The sequence below is a fragment of the Epinephelus lanceolatus genome, chromosome 4, assembly GCF_041903045.1.
Source record: "Epinephelus lanceolatus isolate andai-2023 chromosome 4, ASM4190304v1, whole genome shotgun sequence".
NCBI lineage: Eukaryota > Metazoa > Chordata > Actinopteri > Perciformes > Serranidae > Epinephelus > Epinephelus lanceolatus.
In genome coordinates, this window is record NC_135737.1 from 26,203,346 (window position 1) to 26,222,064 (window position 18,719).

The 18,719-nt window shown below is 42.3% G+C and overlaps 1 protein-coding gene across 4 annotated transcripts; it reads left to right on the plus strand.

The window, feature by feature from the left end:
• The first annotated feature begins 678 nt into the window (after nucleotides 1–678).
• rtn2a (reticulon 2a) lies at nucleotides 679–16,489 on the plus strand. Of its 4 annotated transcripts, none has more exons than XM_033631568.2 (10): nucleotides 679–895; nucleotides 2,334–2,387; nucleotides 2,846–3,409; nucleotides 4,606–4,812; nucleotides 9,883–10,090; nucleotides 11,330–11,468; nucleotides 13,762–13,831; nucleotides 13,929–13,975; nucleotides 14,064–14,122; nucleotides 15,687–16,489. In XM_033631568.2, the coding sequence occupies exons 1-10, from the start codon at nucleotides 865–867 to the stop codon at nucleotides 15,760–15,762; spliced, it is 1,455 nt and encodes a 484-aa protein (XP_033487459.2). In that variant the 5' UTR covers nucleotides 679–864; the 3' UTR covers nucleotides 15,763–16,489. The 4 variants fall into 4 exon arrangements, with proteins under 4 accessions (XP_033487459.2, XP_033487460.2, XP_033487461.2 ...); XM_033631569.2 differs by having other exon boundaries at nucleotides 681–895; nucleotides 4,609–4,812; XM_033631570.2 differs by lacking the exons at nucleotides 679–895; nucleotides 2,334–2,387; nucleotides 2,846–3,409; nucleotides 4,606–4,812 and adding an exon at nucleotides 6,547–6,700.
• The last annotated feature ends 2,230 nt before the right edge of the window (nucleotides 16,490–18,719 follow it).

Below are 18,719 nucleotides of genomic sequence, written 5' to 3' on the forward strand. Positions count from 1 at the left end.
CTTTAAAGAACTGTTGGTGTTTTTTATATATAATTCAAAGTGAAAAGGCCACATGTTCCTTCATTTGCTCCTCTAACCCTTCTCCATTAATCATGATGCAAACAGTTTGAAACAGCATCTGTCACAGCTACACACTGCTGCCCCCTGCTTTTCACTGCTGCACAGGCCTCACTTCCCATTGTAGAAAAAAAGAAGAAGCTTTGAGTCTGTACATTATTTATACTGCAGCTTTTATGATTAATTTAGCTGTGGTTTGTTTTTATAGTTAAATACTAATTTCTTACAGCCTGTGTGAAACTGGAATGTGATGCTTAATTAAACACAGTAAAGCTGATAAACCTTACATGCTGGTAAGCTTTGAACCTGACTGTGGCTTCAGCCTTTCCTGCCAGCTTCACATGCATCCTTCTCTGTGTAGGTTATGTATATGCTCATGTTATACATTATTAATGACTTATTACTCCTTCTCTTGCAGCCTGCCCCTATGAGATCCTGAGATGAAATCACATGATGAGGGAGAGACACACCGATAAGCTATGAATGGGGGATGGCAGCCGGCTCAGACTGACTCAGGGACACACTCCTGCTTCTCTAGCGTACCTCACTACAGCTGCAGTCAAAGCGATGCAAGAGGAGATGACGAGAGGAGAGAGCATGGTGGAGGGAGGCAGGCAGGGCGGGGCTGCTGAGTGACAGCAGCAGGAGGCAGGAGAGTGAGGAAGCTGCTCAGCAGACGACCAAGAACCAGAGAGAGGAGGAGGAGGAGGAGGAGAGAGAGAGTCTATCCACAGGACGTGAGTGCCGGCAGCAGAGGAGGGGGGGGGGCTTCCAGACTGGATGGGCCCAGCGATGCCTTGATGGAGTATGGGCCAGGTTTTAGGATTCTCCCACTGCCGTGAGTCTGCTTTTGTTCTGCTGTTTCCATCTGTGTTTTCCTTGCAGGAGGTCTTCATATGTTTATCTCACTGTGCCATCGTTGTGTTCCAGCTCAGCATCTTTTTTTTTTTGCTAACTGCTATAAGCATCGTATGTGTTAGCTCAGCCCCTCTCCCCTCCCTGCCTGCTCTCCATTCCTCTCTCCTACCTTTAATAAACACATGGCTGAATGGACGGATGCGGTGCAAAGGGAGACCTATTCTGTTGTCGCTGCCTCCAGTTGATTTACAGATGTTTATGTGGTTATGTACGAGGAGGCTTTGCAGGCAGGCATGCCAAGAATCCAAGTTATTTCTTCCCTAAAAGCTTCTGCTAAGCTATCATATCTGTGTTTTATTTTATCTTTCTGTCACACCTGATATTCTTACAATAGAATTAAAGTAGTGTATGAGTATTTGCACATGTTCGTACATGCGTAGAAGAGAGCGTGGTGCATTCGTTGCTCTGCTTGGACTGATTTATTAGCTAATGTCATGCTGGCTGACTAGTGTAGTGAAGGCCTTTACTGCTGCCAGTTTAGCTCTGTGAGGACATAAGTCTGTATTCACTGACCTACAGTATGACGAGTGTCTGTGTTCTTGAATCACAGAAAGCAAAGTTCACTGTGCAAACTTTAAAATATGACTCATAACAAAGCACTGCAGTGTTTGTCGGGGCTTCTGTGGCATTAGTCATTTCATGTTCATGCACACTTGTGTTGAATGTTTGGAGAGGTAAACTGGTAAGATGAATGTGAGGTGGTTTAAGCAGAGGTATGGACTCGAGTTGCAATTTGACTTGGACGTAAACACCAATGACTCGTGACTTCCCAGGACTCGAGCCTTGAGTATGTTATTTAAATAGTGTGACACAAATTAATTGGTTTCCTTTAATTTCTTGAATCAACTACGACTATTCATTCCCAGTGAGTTGATACTTTATTCGCCACATCCATTTCGTTTGAACTGTTGTATAACTGAGCACCATTTGGAGCAAAAAAAAAATACCATAGATAACTTTGTTCACATGCAAAAACTACAGTGGACAACAAAAAACAAATTAGAGTATGCAAAATATCCGGTTGGAAATTACAGACACAACAACTTCCAACATACTTCAAACAACTTAGCTTTTGTATATTCAGTATACTGTTATTCTGTTGTTAAAAGAGCATTACATTTGGTGAGGAGCACATTATGACTTGTTTAGTACCCAAAACTCAAAGTTTAGGACCTGGGACTTGTTTCAGAACTCACCTGTCTTAGCTTAGGACTTGAGTGCCAAGACTTGCAAAACAATGACATGGTCCCACCTCTGGTTAACAGCATGTAAAAACAGTAACAACACATTTATATTTCTGACAGTCTTTTGCGACGACATGTTAAGATTTATGTAAAATTGTGTCTTTTCTCTTCCAGAGGAATATGGCTCTGTGGCATCCACTCCGGACTCAACTCCTCCATGCACCGATGGTATGAAGCAGACGTCTGACACACATTCTGTCTCACAATATTTATAAGAATGAGAGATTCCTACTTCCTGAATCCTTTTCTTTTGAACTTAACATTAGAGGAAAACATCTGAACATCTCTCTCACCTCTAAAACACCAGCGGGGGTAGACACAGAGATACAGTTTGATCACAGCCACATTTTGGAAAGGAGTGATGTTTATGCACTTATCAAAGAGGGTTTCATTCACTTTAGATGTCACACCTTTTTCTCCCAGGCATCAAATGACACACCTGGCTGCTTTCATCTGGCAGAGCTATTTATTAAAGGGAAAATCACTCTCTGTGATTGACACTAATATACACACTCTTAGCAGCAGTCTCTATAATTTAATAAACGGCTAAGTGTGTATTGTTTGTCTATATTTAGTCTCTCTCTGTGTTACAGTGACCACATTTTTTTATTTTTGTCTCCATTCAGGCGGAAACGAGGAGTCCGAGATGTGCGAGCTGCAGACAGCCAGGGAGTGGTCTGACGACGACGTGGGGGGAGATGGAGATCCAGATGATGACGAGGGACTGGCTTCATCCCCGTCCATTTGGGGCACGCCGCGCCAGCACTCCTACGAGCTGACTTTCTCTTACATCGCCATCGCCGAGGCCGAAGCGGTGGGAGCCTCGAGACACATCCGTGACAGACGCAGGGGCGGATCTCGGGGAAGTCGCACCCCTTTGATCCGCACGGACACCCTGGAAACGCTGCTGGACTCCCCCGATGTAGATTGGGACCCTCAGGCCTTTGTCAATCAAGAGGAAGAAGAGGAAGAAAGGAGAGAGCAAGGGAGGGCTGAGGCAGCAGAGAGGAGGGAGCAGCACAGACAAACTGAGACTATTACAATTCAGCCCTCTCCCCAAAATCTGGACCCAGAAACTCAGGAGAGAGACGCAGGAATCCAAAGAGAGGAGTCTCCGAGCAGTCTGACCCAGATTGCCCAGCATCCCTCCCAGTCTTCCCAGCATCAAAGCCCCTCACCGATACATCAGGGTGAGAATCAGGAATGTGTGAAGAGGTTGTTTTATTTTGTGTAATGGAAGACTGAAAGATGCAGTGTCTTTGAATGCTCGTGATGGCCCAGCATCATCTCCCAGCTTAAATCAAAGTTACAGAGTCAGATTGAGAGAGACCCCCCTCTCTCTGTCTCCAATCCACATCACATACCCAACAGCTCATCTGTTGCTTTGACAGGTACTTCAGAGGATGCTTCCCAGATTTACGTCTGGTTTTCACTTCACCAAATAATGGTGTGCAGAGTGATCGTCTGCTAATTCTTTCTAATTCCAATCTGCTGTCTGTGATAATGAATATCAGAAGCTGATTATAAAGTCTGACCTCTGAAGAATTTAAATGTCTTTTCTTGAGGCAGACTTGATGTGATGTGGCACAGAGGCAGACGTTATGACAAGACATTGGCATTTTATAATGTTTTTGTGAGAATGTGATAGATATTCAGGTCACATATCATCAGAGTGGTTATATTTTCCACTTCCTGTACCAGCCTTTGTCACACCAGGCATATGACGTGTGATTTTTGGAAAAGTTTACATTTATAAGAAGGCCACATTTTTTTTCAGTCCAGTTTTTCTTCATTCATTTTGACATGAAATGATTCGCTGATCAATATCAGGTGCAGACAGCTTTCATTTTAGGGTATTTTAGCTGTATAATGAGAATAAAACAAGCCCAATGTATTTATCACCAACCTTTTTAGAGTGACAGAATTTATTTGGACATATTATTTCACTCCTAAAAGGCACTTTTATTGTGTTGCTAGAAATGCTGACTGAGGCATCACCAGACTCTGAACATTTTATGGACAGTTTAATGTCTAAATTGCTCCACAGCAATATGTAGTTCTTTAAAATGGTGAAAATGTAAAACAAAACAAAAGATTTACAATATCAAATCAGCCAGAAACTGTCAGTCACCTGCTACAGACATGATGGATTGCCAGTAATAAGATGATTTTATTTCCCAGATTGCTATTTCCTGAAAAGTTTGTATAAAAGTTGTAAATATGGAAATACTGAGCTAAATCTGTAACCACAGCACAAATGTTTCAGTCCAAATACTGTGGCACACTGTGGATTTAAAAATGGAGTTTTGTCAGGTAGTTTTAGCTCAAGCTGAGCATGTGCAATGATGTCATCATGATAGTGACATCATCTTTTGTTTCCTGGCAGCAGCAGCCTCACCGACCCCCGAGCCAGAGTCTCCCGTCACCAGGGAGAGCATTTCAGTCAAGCTCCTTACATCTGTGCGACCCAGAGGCCCGGCGTCCTCGTCGCCAGCTGCTATTGGTCGAAACTCTCAGGAACAGCTGGTCAGCGATCACTGGTTTTCAGCACTTAACCTATCAGAGGACCCGACAGTATGCACTCACATAGCAGGTACAAGATTCACATCTGTGTCTGTCCTTCCTCCCTCCCTCCCTCCCTCCCACCTCTCTGTCTCTGTCTTGATGATGAGCAAGATCCTCTCCCTCAGCTCCTGAGTCGATACTTTAAATAAGGAAAATCTCAGATTTCGCTCTGGACCTCCGAGAGCAGGCAGACAAAGATAGACCCCCTCCCCCGGAAGTCCTGCCTGTTCATTGTGTCTCCATAGTAACCCTCTCCTGGGGATTGCGGGAATGATTGGCTAATTGTGGGGATGGCATTCTTGGCATTGGCTGACTTTTTGGACTCGCACACCAACACTGCTGATGTCAGAGTGTATCACTGTTTCACACACAAACACACACACACAAACACACACACACACACACACACACAGAAAAACATCAGGTGTGTGTCTTCATATGCAGATTTATGGGAATCTGTTGGTTATTTACGAGTGTTTGAGACACAGAAAGAGAAAGGTAGAAAGAGAAAGCAAGAGATAACGTCCTATCCTGCAGCATGGAGGTATTTTAAGTGGACAGTCAGTCAGGGGAGAGCTCAGTCTTATTTTAGTGGATGTGGAGGGGCGGTGAACCCTCGGACCGTTGATGAATGTGTGGTCAGGCTGATGACAGAGTTTAAGGTTTCCTGAATAAATAGCACACATGATGCATCTATTGAAGCCTCACATTGCTCCTGGTTTTATAACTATAACTTTAAGGGCTGCATATAAACCTGGATGCTTTTTTGGCACCTTCTCCAGCACTGAGTAACTGTCATATATAAAAAGCCTGCCAATTTCAGGACCCTTGTTATAAAGGTGAAGAGCTTGTGCAGCTGATTGTGTTTAGACAACATTAAACATTTGAAAAGCTGCTTTTATTAAGTGAAAAAGGTATGTAAAGTATCGAAAATAACTAAACCACTCAAAACATTTTAACATGCAGGATGGGAGGAGAACAAAACATGCATGATGATGTGTTGCAATGGTGATGACAATATTCTGGTATTGTCCAGTAATAGTCCAGATTGCCTGTGTTTTCTCCTTGTGTGAAGGAGCTATGTAATATTCAGTTGTAATCTCTGTCGTTGAGGACGGCAAAAAGTTGAACACAATGCCGTCCACTGTTACTGTTGCTGGTGTTCTCTGCTGGCATGCCCAATTTTACAATCCTGCTCTTGTCCACTAAAATGACATCCGGTTTGACATTGCCGTCAGTCTGATTCCGTGTGAATGCAGCATAAGTCTTGTCCAAATCAGACTGCTGAATCACTCTGCATCTCAAATAGATGAATCACACACTGACATGAAATTCTGTCAGATTATCAGGCTGTTTGTCATCAGGCATACTGACCTTCTCCTCAGAGATTTTACAATCAAACAAGATTTGTTTTTAACCACATTTACAATAATCAACTATGGAGTGAATTCATCCCCAGAAAATCATTGCGTCTATTTGTTATCTGTAGTGGCGGCACAGAAAGGTCTGGCTTGGTGACATAACAGAAAATAAACCCTGGTTCTCGTGTTACAGGTGTTAGATGACACATGAATATGAACACAACTCGATATAATTTTATCTGGGATCAAATGAATATCTTAAATTCCTTCTGCTTCAGAGTGAACTTTTGTACTAAGAAGGAAGATCCAGTGATTTTGAGAGTATCGTGTGATTGTCGTGAATCATCTCTTTCTGTGCGAAGCTCTTGGAGTCTTGATGGGAGGTGGGCGGTGCTGTGAACAAGATTATTTTTGGGCTGCCAGGCCTTTGGACTGCTGAGCGAGCAGGGGGTGGCCAAAAACAGCTCAGAGGAGCGAGGGGGACGCAGTGGGACACAGTGAGGGACAGAGGGTGTGAGAGAAGCACTGGAGCGGCAGCCAACATGGCCAGTAAAGGTGAGAACACAGGCTCGAAGCGAAATGAAGATAATTTGAGATCCTAGATGATGATTTTGCTTACAGTGTCAGCTGATAGGTATCTGCTGTAGATAGTGTTTCCTTTCAGAGGGAAGGCAGAGGATAGCGATAGTCTCAATTGTGAAGGGGTAGAAACCTTTTCTAGTCTTTAGTATTGGATTGTCTGTGACTGTGGTGTAGTGGTGTGAGGCTGGACTATCACGGGACTGAAGGTGGGATTTGAGCGGATTTCTTGCTTCTCTTTGATCATTTTACAAGCAGAGTCTCTGGAGGTGTGCTTGGCTTTTCACTGATGAGCTGTTCAGATGTAGCAGGGTAGTCTCCATATCAGAAGCCGTCATTTAAATTAGCAGTCACCATTCAAATGAGTGTAAACTGTCCTGTTGTGGTATGCTTTTGGCAGATAAGTTAATTTGCCAGCTGGGCACTCTTACATTTTAGTGTTTCCGCTTTAGGGTGAGGAGCTGGCACGAGCAGAGACACTTCAGTGTGTAGTACTACAGTGTGAGATTTCCTGGACACGTGGTTTAGGTGGCACGAACTGGGTCAAATACAAAGGATGTGGATGTTGAAATGAGATGACGTCAGGCTGCGTTGACATTAAGTATACGTGAGCCGTGTGATTTCTGCTCTAGTTGGTTAATTGATTGATTTCCTTTTATGCTTATTTATATAATAAGGGTCCCTTAGGATAAGTACACAAAGATAAATTCTGCTGGTTTGGGTTGCATGATTGTGGTTCAAATAATGTCCCATTTGATTGGAGGTAATTACTACTCATCGATTACTGAGTCATCGCGGCTGCTGACTCTACAGCTGCACATGAAGTCCACTTGAAGTATATTAATGCTGGTACAACAGGCTTAGTTGGGGTGAATTAATAGTGGCAGTATAAAGAATAAGGAAGCTTTAAGTCCCCCCAATGGCTCATTTATACTCCCTTTATGTACAGAAATAGATACATTTGTTACAAACCTTGTGATTGTCACCGCCCACATACCCATGCATCCTTTATGTTGGCATAGATGCATCCACTAGATGGCACTAGAGGGCGGAGTCAAAAGTTTCTGACAAAAGGATGTCGTAATAATGTACCTTTTAACAACATCAATGTGTTGTAGACGGTGGTGGTCTTTGAGGCCATTAAATATATTGCAACACACTGTATCGGAAATATTACTGATTTGTTTCATACCGCCACTTTTTAAATATCTTTGTTGTATCCTTCGGTCATGTCTTGCCTAAAGCATGCTATACTCTGTCCCTATATGTTAGCTTTCAGAAGACATCCACAAATATTGAGTAACAGAGGACAAAGGGCTCCGTCCTGTGTCTGTGTTTAGCATAAATGTGCCTTAAAGAAGCAGTTTACTGGCATCTAGTGGTGAGGACTATATATTGCAACCAGCTGAAACTTCTCCCATGTGCCAAGCATGATCTTCTGGTTAGGATTCCTTCAGTGGTCTTTGTTCAGGAGGTTTCTTTTCAGGAGATAATTAATTATCCACAGAGTTCTTCTCCTCTCCAAAACAAAAAACGGTCCAGGTGATTAAAACCAGTAAAAAAAAAAAAATCCGGAATAAAGCAGTTTCACGTTACAAATCAATCTTTCTCTGATGCTCATTGGCTCACCGAGACAGGCTGCTAGCCCAGCACCAGCTAATGTGTGCTTAACTTTTTTCTCTGATAACTTAAGATCCAGATGTTCAGGAGGTTTCCTCCTCTCCAAAACAAACTGACCCGGTCATTTAAACCAGTAAAGCAGTTTCACACTAAAAAAATCTCTTTTTCCGACCCTGTATGCTGCAGAGAGGCTGCTAACTACAGTGACTACTGCGAAAACGCAGATGTCCCTTTCTAGAGCCAGTGTTTGGTTTGTCTGTTCTGGGCTCCTGTTGAAACATGACAGTGCATCATGACAGACATGGACGAGGTTCTGTTCCCTATGTAGATGTACAGCTCGTTAAACGGCAACCCATCATAATGAGAATGTCATGCCTCCTGTAGTGCGGATGCATAGGTGCTTTCTATAGACATTGTCTTCAGAAGCTTTCAGTACTCCGGTATGAGTTTCTTTCTGTTGTTCTTATTTAATTAGTCGCCGTCTGTGCTGAGCAGCTCTGTCCCAGAATGACAGCGGCACAAACAAACATGTTGGACAGGTGTGTTCCAGGAGCATCATGGGTATTAATATTGTGCAGTGATGCTTATAAATAACCCACCTGCTGTCAGTGCACTCTATTCAAAGAGGCTTCCCTTTATTCTAATGCTGAGGCTTAGCGTTTCACTGAATGACAGGCACAAAGAGCCGTGCCTGTCTGACAGCGCTGCTGCACCGTAACACCAACCCTGTAATTACACATCACTGACACACTTTTGTGACGCATCACACATAAAGGTAAATTTATGTAAAGAGAAACATGTGTTGTTTGAAATCACGTATTCTACTGTACATACTGAAGTTGTCATGACTCTACAGACACCACAGTATCCAGAGCAGCTGTTGCTGGGTGACAAAGCGGGACACCAACAGGGTGTGGACAAGGGGGCTGCTGACTGCCTGATGTCTGTCAGCAGGTGCTGCGAAAGGCTGCATTTAAATTCTCCTCGAGCACTCGCTTCCCTCTTTCATCTGAGGGCTAAATTTAGCCGGAGCAGGAGCCGGAGCCTGATGTGTCCTCGAAGCTACTGTGTGTGTTCTCTCATGCTGGAGGCTGGAAATCCTTTTCTGCCTCATGGCCCCCGTGTTGTCCACTTCTCTAGCCTCTCTTCCACATCCTCCCCTCCTATCCCTGTGTCACGACTGCATCTTCCTGACACTTTTACTCTCAGTAGGCCCCTGAAAAATGAAAACATGTCTTGATGGGTCTAAGGGCTGGAAGATGATTGATGTTGCTGTCAGCTGCTCTGTTAAAACCAGGAAGGAAGCAGTAACTCACAATGATGTCAGCTGTGTGCAGCTAGAAAATATCTGTTTGAATTGTACAAACCAGCCATGTAAATACATTTCTATAAATTTAATCAGTCTATTCTATCAGTGTATTCTGCCTCAAAAGCTACCTGTACATTGTTTACATCACATCACCCTCTTCACCTTCCTGTCGTAACCTTTCTCTTCTCTTCCCCTTCATTTCACATCCTCCGCTCTCCTTGTCTTTCAGTAATGGACCTGATCTACTGGAAGGACACGGAGCGAACAGGCATGATCCTAACGGGCTTAGTGGTCGGCCTGCTGTCCCTGTTCCAGCTCAGCATCATCACCGTCATCTCCACAGTCTCACTGGCTGTCATGTGCTTCACCATCTCTGTGCGCATCTACTACCAAGTCCTCTACATCCTGAACTGGGGTGACGGAGAGCACCCCTTCAAGTAAGATGCTAGGCTTTTATTTATTCTTTAAGGTCAGTGGACATTTCATCCAGCTTCTCCAAAAAGAATAAAGAGAGTGGTCAAATTACACAACACACAGAGGCGGATTAACCCCATTCAGTCACAGTGCATGAGTGTTTTCCAAAACAAGCGCCTGAGTTGATTTGGCCCTGAGCCTATCCTCTCAAATTTTTATTTTCTTTCCTGGGTGAAGCAGACTTCCTGCATTCTAAAATTCACCTATAAAATACTGTGCTTACACCCAGTAAATAAATATTTAGTAGCTCCAGTTATGGTTATTAAATGGTGGGATACCAGGTTCAGGTAGTTAAGTCAGGCTCGTAGTAAAAAGCATCATGCTGTGTCATTGTGTGCTCTTACGCAAATATGTGTTTTACTGCATTTTTAACCTTCTTTTTATCAAAACTAAAGTATAAATGACAGTCATATATAATTTTTCAGAGACAATAGATACAATCCATCCCATCCCACCTAATCCCAGGGCATCCCAAACCAAAATAAATGAAATTAGATAAATAAGAACAACAATAATGATAATGGAAATAGCAAGTAATTTAACAAAAAGAAAATGAAAGCTGGAGAGTTACGTCCTGCATTAGGTGTCAGAAATAATAATTGAAAAATTTATGACAAGATTGTGTGTCACCGCATGCCATCACTGAGCATTTCACACTCATAGGTCATCAGGAAGGGATTTTAGTTTCGTTGAGGTAAGACATAACACTGTTCCAGGTGGAGTAAAATAATCCCTGGATGTCCTAAGTGTGTATTTAATCTTTTCAAGACTTAAGTGGAGCATAAGATCACTCATCCATCAAGACATGTTCTGTAGCTTAGGAGATTTCCAGTGCAACAGAATCCTTCTATAGGCATGGAAAGTGGTGAATAATAACAGTTTTCTGTATAGTTTTCTGTGATAAATAGCCAACATAAGCACTTTCACCAATTATGGATCAGTGATACCCCTTCCTAGGTATGATTTGACAGCTGCATAGATTATATTAATTATTAAAGCTCAGTGGTGAGTGGTGACAAAGCAAATTGAAAAGCTTTGACAGGGGGATATTTATATGTGGACTTGAAGGATTGCAGCCAAAGAACATGAAGCACAGGATGGATGATGTTTCTGTTTGTTTGTTTGTCAGTACGTCAGTAATGATTTTCAGCCTCCTTTATAATGCATCTCATATCTTCTGTTGTTGTCTCATTCTCTCTCAGGTCATACCTGGGCCTGGACATCAGTTTCAGTGGAGAGGAGGCTGATGGTTATATGCAGAAAGCCATCGTCATGGTTCTGTCTGCTCTCGACTCTCTGAAGGGACTCTTTTTTGTTAGAAACCTCGTTGAGTCCATCAAGGTGAGTTTAGCTGGCATATTAAGTTAGTCTTAAGTGTGTGTGTGTGTGTGTGTGTGTGTGTGCGGAATGTTCAGACTCTCATTAAAACTCCTAATAACCTGTCCTCAAAGATATGTCTCCCCCTGTTTGAACCTCTCCTCCTCATTAACCCAGACAGGTCAGTCTGACACTACGTTCTTTCATTTTTTCTCCATTATTTTTCATCATCCCAAGTGCCCTCCATCACTGGAGATGAGGGCATTACCATGCCACCCGCCTCTCTCATTATGCCAGCTCAGAGCTGAAGACCGCTCCTAAATTAGGGCAATATCACTGACGGCAACTGTCAGCCCCAATGACATATTTTTGGTAATCATGTGGAAAGCAATCGGTCCCTTTGGAAAAATCCTTTCAAATTAATTTGAATTGGTACTAACAGCATAAAAAAGAAGCAGTCTGCCTTGCCTTTCTCATCTGTGCTTTTTAACGGCCTCTGGGTAGGCTATGCCTCCCTCGCTGGCAGAGCCAAAGCACTGACTTTATCAACTCTACATGTAAACAAATCTGTCAGTATCACTTGTCATCACCTGAGGTATGTTGCCACAGTCTTTATACATTCTCGGCTTTTTACTTTGTTTCGTTGCAAATCTTTAAAGTGTGCTTAGATGACTTAGGGCCCTATTCAAATGATCTATAATAGATGGTCTAAAGTGTATGATGCAAGTGAGTTTGTGCGTCCACTGTTGCTAGTTTAATGGCACATAATTTAGGTGCAAAGTATGGCACAAGGTATGTTGTTGTTGTATTTAGTCCCTTAATTAATCATAGGGGTGTTTTAAACTTAACATGAATTCAGCCAATCAGTGGCAAATGGCCCTGTCTAGAGCCATTGTTTGGTTTGTCCATTCTGGGCTACTGTAGAAACAACATGGCGGACCCCATGGAAGAGGACCCACTCCATATGTAGATATAAACAGCTCATTCTATGGTAACAAAAACACAATTCTTCATGATTATACACTGATGAAAACATAATTATGGGTATTATATTCCATTCCTTCCAATCTGTCCGCCTAGATCCTACGCATTGGACCTTTGAGCCCTTACGCCCATGGCACACAGATGGGCGCAAGTACATTTGCTACTTAAACTCGTGGGCGCTGGCTGTGAAAGTGACGACTGTGTCAGTCTGAAACTAGCAGTGACAGTTGTGCTGCACTGTGCACCACTTTGCATCTGGTGTAAAGACAGGGCCCTTCAAGTTAAAGCATGGCAGCTAGTGATCATAGTATAGCTTGTTCCATCTGTGGTTCTACATGTCTACATGTTGAAGTCGACAAACGTAACGTCAAATTGAACAAAAGCTTTAAATGCAAACCCCATAGAAGGTATACAATGATGCCAAGTACATACACTGCCGTCACTATAGAAATATCTGTATCAATAGAAACCATATTTCTTCACATAAATGCTCTGTACATTAATTAGTACATTATAATATATACGTTTCATTTTAACTATGTGATCTATTTAATTGCCAGCTTTGTAATGGATAAGGATTCTGAGCATTTCTAGATTAAAAATAAGTGTTGTTTGAAGGTTTACTCCTGTTGATAATTATAAAAAAAATACTTTCTCAGTTGACAGTGTGAGTGGTAAAAAATCTTACAGGAAAACCTGCAAAGAAACCTTCCATAATAAATTAAAAAATGACAAATTACTTAATGTGACGTGACAAATTAGGACAAGTGCTACTGACACAGCATTCACTGCACATCATTGTTACAGTATGTTAAGTATGAAATGTCCATATAAATTATAGCACATCAAATGTCAGCAACCAGTTGAAATGGTCCCCGACATCATTATGTCATTTCAGTGATTAACAGCAGCAGTTTGTGACCAGACAGACTTTACACATTTGCAGTAAATGTTGAGTCAGTGTGAGCTGACTGAGCTCCCTAAGTCCCTGCACCTACCAGTCTCAACCCTGACCTGGCCGGTATGTGACATGACACACAGGAGGAGGTACGCAGAGACGCCCTGGGTTAAGCTGGATTCCCTTTCCATCTGAGACAGGGGTGTCCCATATCAGGGCAGCACTGGATCCCATACACAGTGCTGTGACACTGTGAGATATAAGGGGACACACAGAGACCCATATTGGGAGTCCCATACTTGGAGCACTTTCATTTCTTCATCAGGGAGAAAATGATGTCAGTATGGATCCTTCTGCAGGGAATTATGCCGTACTGAAGCATGATTTACTATCATGAATGGCATTTAAACTAACTTACCTTTCTCCTGATTGTAGTTCCTGGTTCTGATGTACCTTGTGACGTACCTGGGAGAGCTGTGCAATGGCCTTACTCTGCTCATCATCAGTAAGACACAGATATCACCATTTGAAATATAGAATCTATTAACAGGCTGTATGGCTGCTGTGTTAACTACTCTGCTTTTGTCTTCTTCCCTCTCCAGGTGTGATCGCTCTCTTTTCTCTGCCACTTTTCTACAGACAACGCCAGGTAATAACACTTAATTAATTCTTTATACTGTCTGTCACTTTATTTCATATCTAAACATGCATTTCTCGGTGTTTCTGTTATTTAACAGGAGCAGGTGGATGCGTTCATTGCAAAAATCCAGGCCAACATTGACAACGTCAAGGACACGTGAGTATGGCGTCACCTTCTGGCAAAATGTTGCCATCAACACTGGTATCTTGCTACTGAAGCAGTTACTGCTTGACTGCTTGACTGATCTTAAATGTTTATTATGCAGGATTGTCAGTTATGGTTTATAAAAACTCTTGCCAGTGAAAGTGAAAGGAAAAAGGCAACCCCGGATTCACTCTCATTCTGTGTTTTACCTGACTATATTTGTATTTTTTCATCTCTGTGTCTCTTGGATGCCTGCTGCTTACAGTCTGGCACCTGGTCGCTACCTTTTTATAAAGCCCCAACCTCACCTGAGTGCTGTGGAGGAACATGTCCATAAACATCCTGAACACAGACAATAAAAAAATACAGGCAGAGGGCAGAGTCTCTGCAGAAAAATACACCGCCACCCACTTTTGATGGTTCATAAGTGATGATTGAGAGGACTTACTGTATGAGTCTAATCTATACATTGTTTTCTAAGAAAATGCTGCATAATATATCTTTAAGGTTCTGTCCAGGATTAAGATACATGTGGGTTAAGTGTACTGTTAATGAAATTGATGTACACACAAGCCCTGTTTCCACCAAACACTTTCAGTTTAGTACCTTTGGAACCAAAATTAACCCTTCAGACATGGTACCTAGACCCCAGCATTTCCACTGCAAACAGTACCCTTAAATGTGGGTGGGGTTGTTGTCACTCACTGCTCCATCCTGCACTCACTGTATTTCCTCATTACTGGTGACACAGAGGGAAGTCTGCACCGCTGACATTTTCGGAACAAAATAGAACAGGCTGCAGTGAGAGTCTCTCTCTATGGGATATTTAAAAATAGCGGGTTTGTGCATTTAGTCCTTCTCAGGCAAGCTCAGGGGGTTAGTGTTGCCGGAGCCCACAGGAATAACGCTTCTTTTTCTCCAAATGAGGATTAGAATATATGCTGTCCCGGTTGACATAAACGCTTGAAGATCCACCCATTACTAAAGGTGTATGCCATATAAAAACTAAAGTGATGGTCAGAGTTGTCACAGTGAAATTAAAGGTGTGTTGATTGATTCACGTCATCAGCTCATGCACTGAGTAACATCACAAGTAAACATTCCATCTCAAAGGTTACAGGCAGTCGGCCCAGTGAATTCTTTTTTTCTCCGACTCCCAACTGCTGTGAGAGGCAGCAAAACATCCTTACCGTCTACAAATAAAACTCTTCACAGTATGAACAGTGGTTACATGAGCTTCAAAACCAGCCACAACTCAGCCCTGAGCAGAGTGACCGTCCGCTACTGACCAATCAACAGACTGCAGTGTTCACAGCTCCACCTTTTAGTACCAGATCTGTGTGCTAGGTACCCCAACAGAGGGGGGACCAAAAATGGGGACGTATGGAATGGTTCCATTGGTACCATCCACAACTTTTAAAAGTGGAAATGGAAAAAAAGTGTACCAAACTGAACTGTACTGTACTGCTCGGTGGAAACAGGGCTATAAGTACTTGGAGTCACAATGTAGGTACTACAGACCCTAAATTTGTTCACCTGTGTAAGTCTTACCTTCTGTTGTATTTCTCTTCCACAGCTTTCAAAGACTTGCCCATGGTGGTGGCCCTCCTCCTGACCCAACTCCTGGTGGCGCCAAACCCAAAACCCAGTAAACACTGATGGACAAGGACTTAAAGAAAAGCTCCCAGAGTTGCAGGCTGTCACTCAGATGTCTTACCCAGCAGTCTGTGCTCACGGCTCCAGAGAACGGAGCTCCAGAGACTGGGGAAGGGAAGGGAGGTTACTTAAACGGACAATGACGAGGATCACGCATGGTACTTTATACTCTTACTGTATCTAAGTTATGGGGGTTGGAGGTTGGGGATGGGGTTAAAACTTAAGGTGAAATCAAGGTGTATGAATCCTGGATGAGACTCTTGCTGCTGATGTCAGAGGCGGAAAGATTCAGTGACACAGCTTGTCGTATGTGACCATCCTTGGAAGTACTCACTGTTTTTAATATGTACCAATGACTCAAGAAGTGTCTTAGATTGTTGAGAGATGTAGTCCAAATGAGGTACTAAGACCAGGAGTGGGAAGTGCCCACACGACAGCTACTCGCCTGAGAAGAGGGAGGTCAGTTGTTGAGGTAAAAACAGGGGTCATCATTACTCATGGCAGCATCAAACTGGCAATTAAAGATGCATGTGTCAGCACATGTACTTTTTCTGATTGCGTAATCATCGTCATGACTGTATCTGTGTGTGTGTGCAAGGATGAGCGTGTGTGTGCGTGTGTATGTGTATGTGTGTGCACGTGTAATTCCTGACATACAGCTTGCTGAAATGAAAATGTTACCTACAAGCAATTAAAGTCACATTTCTTCTTCATTTTCCAAAACTTTGTTTCTTCTCACAAATATTCACATTCATTCACACTATTATTTTATTTATTTATTTTCCTGGTCATGTTTTCTCATGCTCACTGCACTGGGAAGTTGTGAAGTTGTAACATATATTCAGAGGGATAAAGATGGATTCTTCTGCTAAGTTCAACAATTAGGTTGTATCATAAACAGAGTGAAATTACTCGACAGGAAGTCCCCCACTGACAGTGCGTCAGAAGTACTTAAGGTATCAGTGTTAATGTTAGGATTGGTTGAACTGATGATACAAGATTTCAGATGGATATCCTCCCTGAGGAATGTGATTATTTTCAGCCTTGTGAAGAAACGTGGGAGTGAAATACAGCAGGTGCCTTTCTAACTGCAGGTTACAGTGCATGATCTGATCCACAGTATTTACACCCGCTGACAGCAGCTTCCAGCAACCTCTCCTCCCATTACCAACCACTTCTCATCACCTCACCATTGCCTTCCTGAGAATGGTGTTCTGTACGTGTACAATACTTGTGTGACGTGCACCATGACAAGGTATCTTATACAGAATTGTAAGCAGATCCATTTTAGGAATAATAAAATTATTCAGGATATGCTGCAGCTCCACGTTTCCCTTTAGCAGTTGCTTTCAAGACTCACCAAAATGTGTCTGTTACTCTGCCTTATTATTGCATCATTTACCTGTGTGCTGCAGTGAAAGCGCTGTTATGTTGATACATGATCCATTAAACCCAAACGTGATGGCCTGCCAGCCTCGGGCATCATGTGCTGCTTAGTGTTGGACCTGCAGTAGTTGCGTACACACACACACACACACGGGCCTTCTGTAGCAGTTCTTTGTACTAATACAAATAAAGTTGGAGATAGCAGTGAAACAACTTCCCTTATCGTGGCATATACAAAAAAATTCTGAGGTCTGTCTTGTCAAACTATATTAAAACAAAACTGATGTTACTATCGTCAAACTCACTAATAATTTGTAGATGAGTAGAACTGTCTCACTGAGTCTAGACCACCAGTTGTTTAGGTTTTTCTATTTACAGTGTGAATGAATGATGGATAAATACAAACAGGTCAGTGATTTCAGTTCATTTAAAAAGAAGTCAGAGTCAGCCATTACATGCATTATAGTAGTACACTGATTATTTTGTATTCTTGAAAATAACTACATTTCAACATTGGAAAAATAAACACTCTGGAAAAATAAACACAAGTGTATACTGTGACTTTTTTAGATAGCTTTGTATTATGTCAGAGACTGGACACAACACAAACGAAGACCTTGTGTTAGCTAAACAGTGGATATTATCGTATTAATGTAGAATTCCCAGCATTAAAGGTAAAGGGACTTTGACATCAGCAGGTCTTAAAAAAAAGTGAGACCAGAAAATGTACATTACGTAGTTACTAATTTCTAAATTATGCAGGTTATGGATGTTTCTGGAACTTGGTGCCCTGTATGTTTCTGATTAATTCATGTTTATCATACCTGCATGGGCATAGATGATGTACAGTTAAAGGGACAGTTCACCCCAAATAAAAAAACAAATGTATTTTTCCTCTTACCTATAGTGCTATTTGCCAATTTAGATCAGCGGTTCCCAACCGCTGGGTCGCAGTCCAAAAGTGGGTCGCGAATCCAATGTGAACAGACTGTAGGTGACTCACAAAGTGTCAAGGTTGTATTTTCGACACAGAGCTTTTATTTTGAAGTGCAGTGCCCTGATGTAGAGTGAGCAACTAATGGACAACTACTTGACAGAAACAGCAAATTAGCTTGACAATATGGCCAAATGCAAATATGATGCTGAATGTATTAAACTGTGTGAACCATGAACTAATGTGCGAGGAGAAATCCAGACCCTGTGGCACCACAACTTGAGTACCATCAAGTTCCTTTATATTCAAGAGAAGGCAGACATCTCAACAGCTGATATCTCCAACACTCTGCAACTCACACCAAAACAATCTACGCTGATTAACAGCACTACAGGTAAGAGGAAAAATATGTAGTTTTGATTTTAGGGTGAACTGTCCCTTTAAGATGTTGCTGCATATGCATTTACCTGTGAAATATGTGAAACTGTCTTGAGAACACCTTGATGTGTTCCACTCACCGCGTGTATATTCAGACATGTCAGTTTCTGTTTGCTGCTGCACCCAACCACAAGGAGGCGACACAAGCCAAGACATCACTTTCACTACATTTAACAAGGTTTCCAGTGTGTCTGA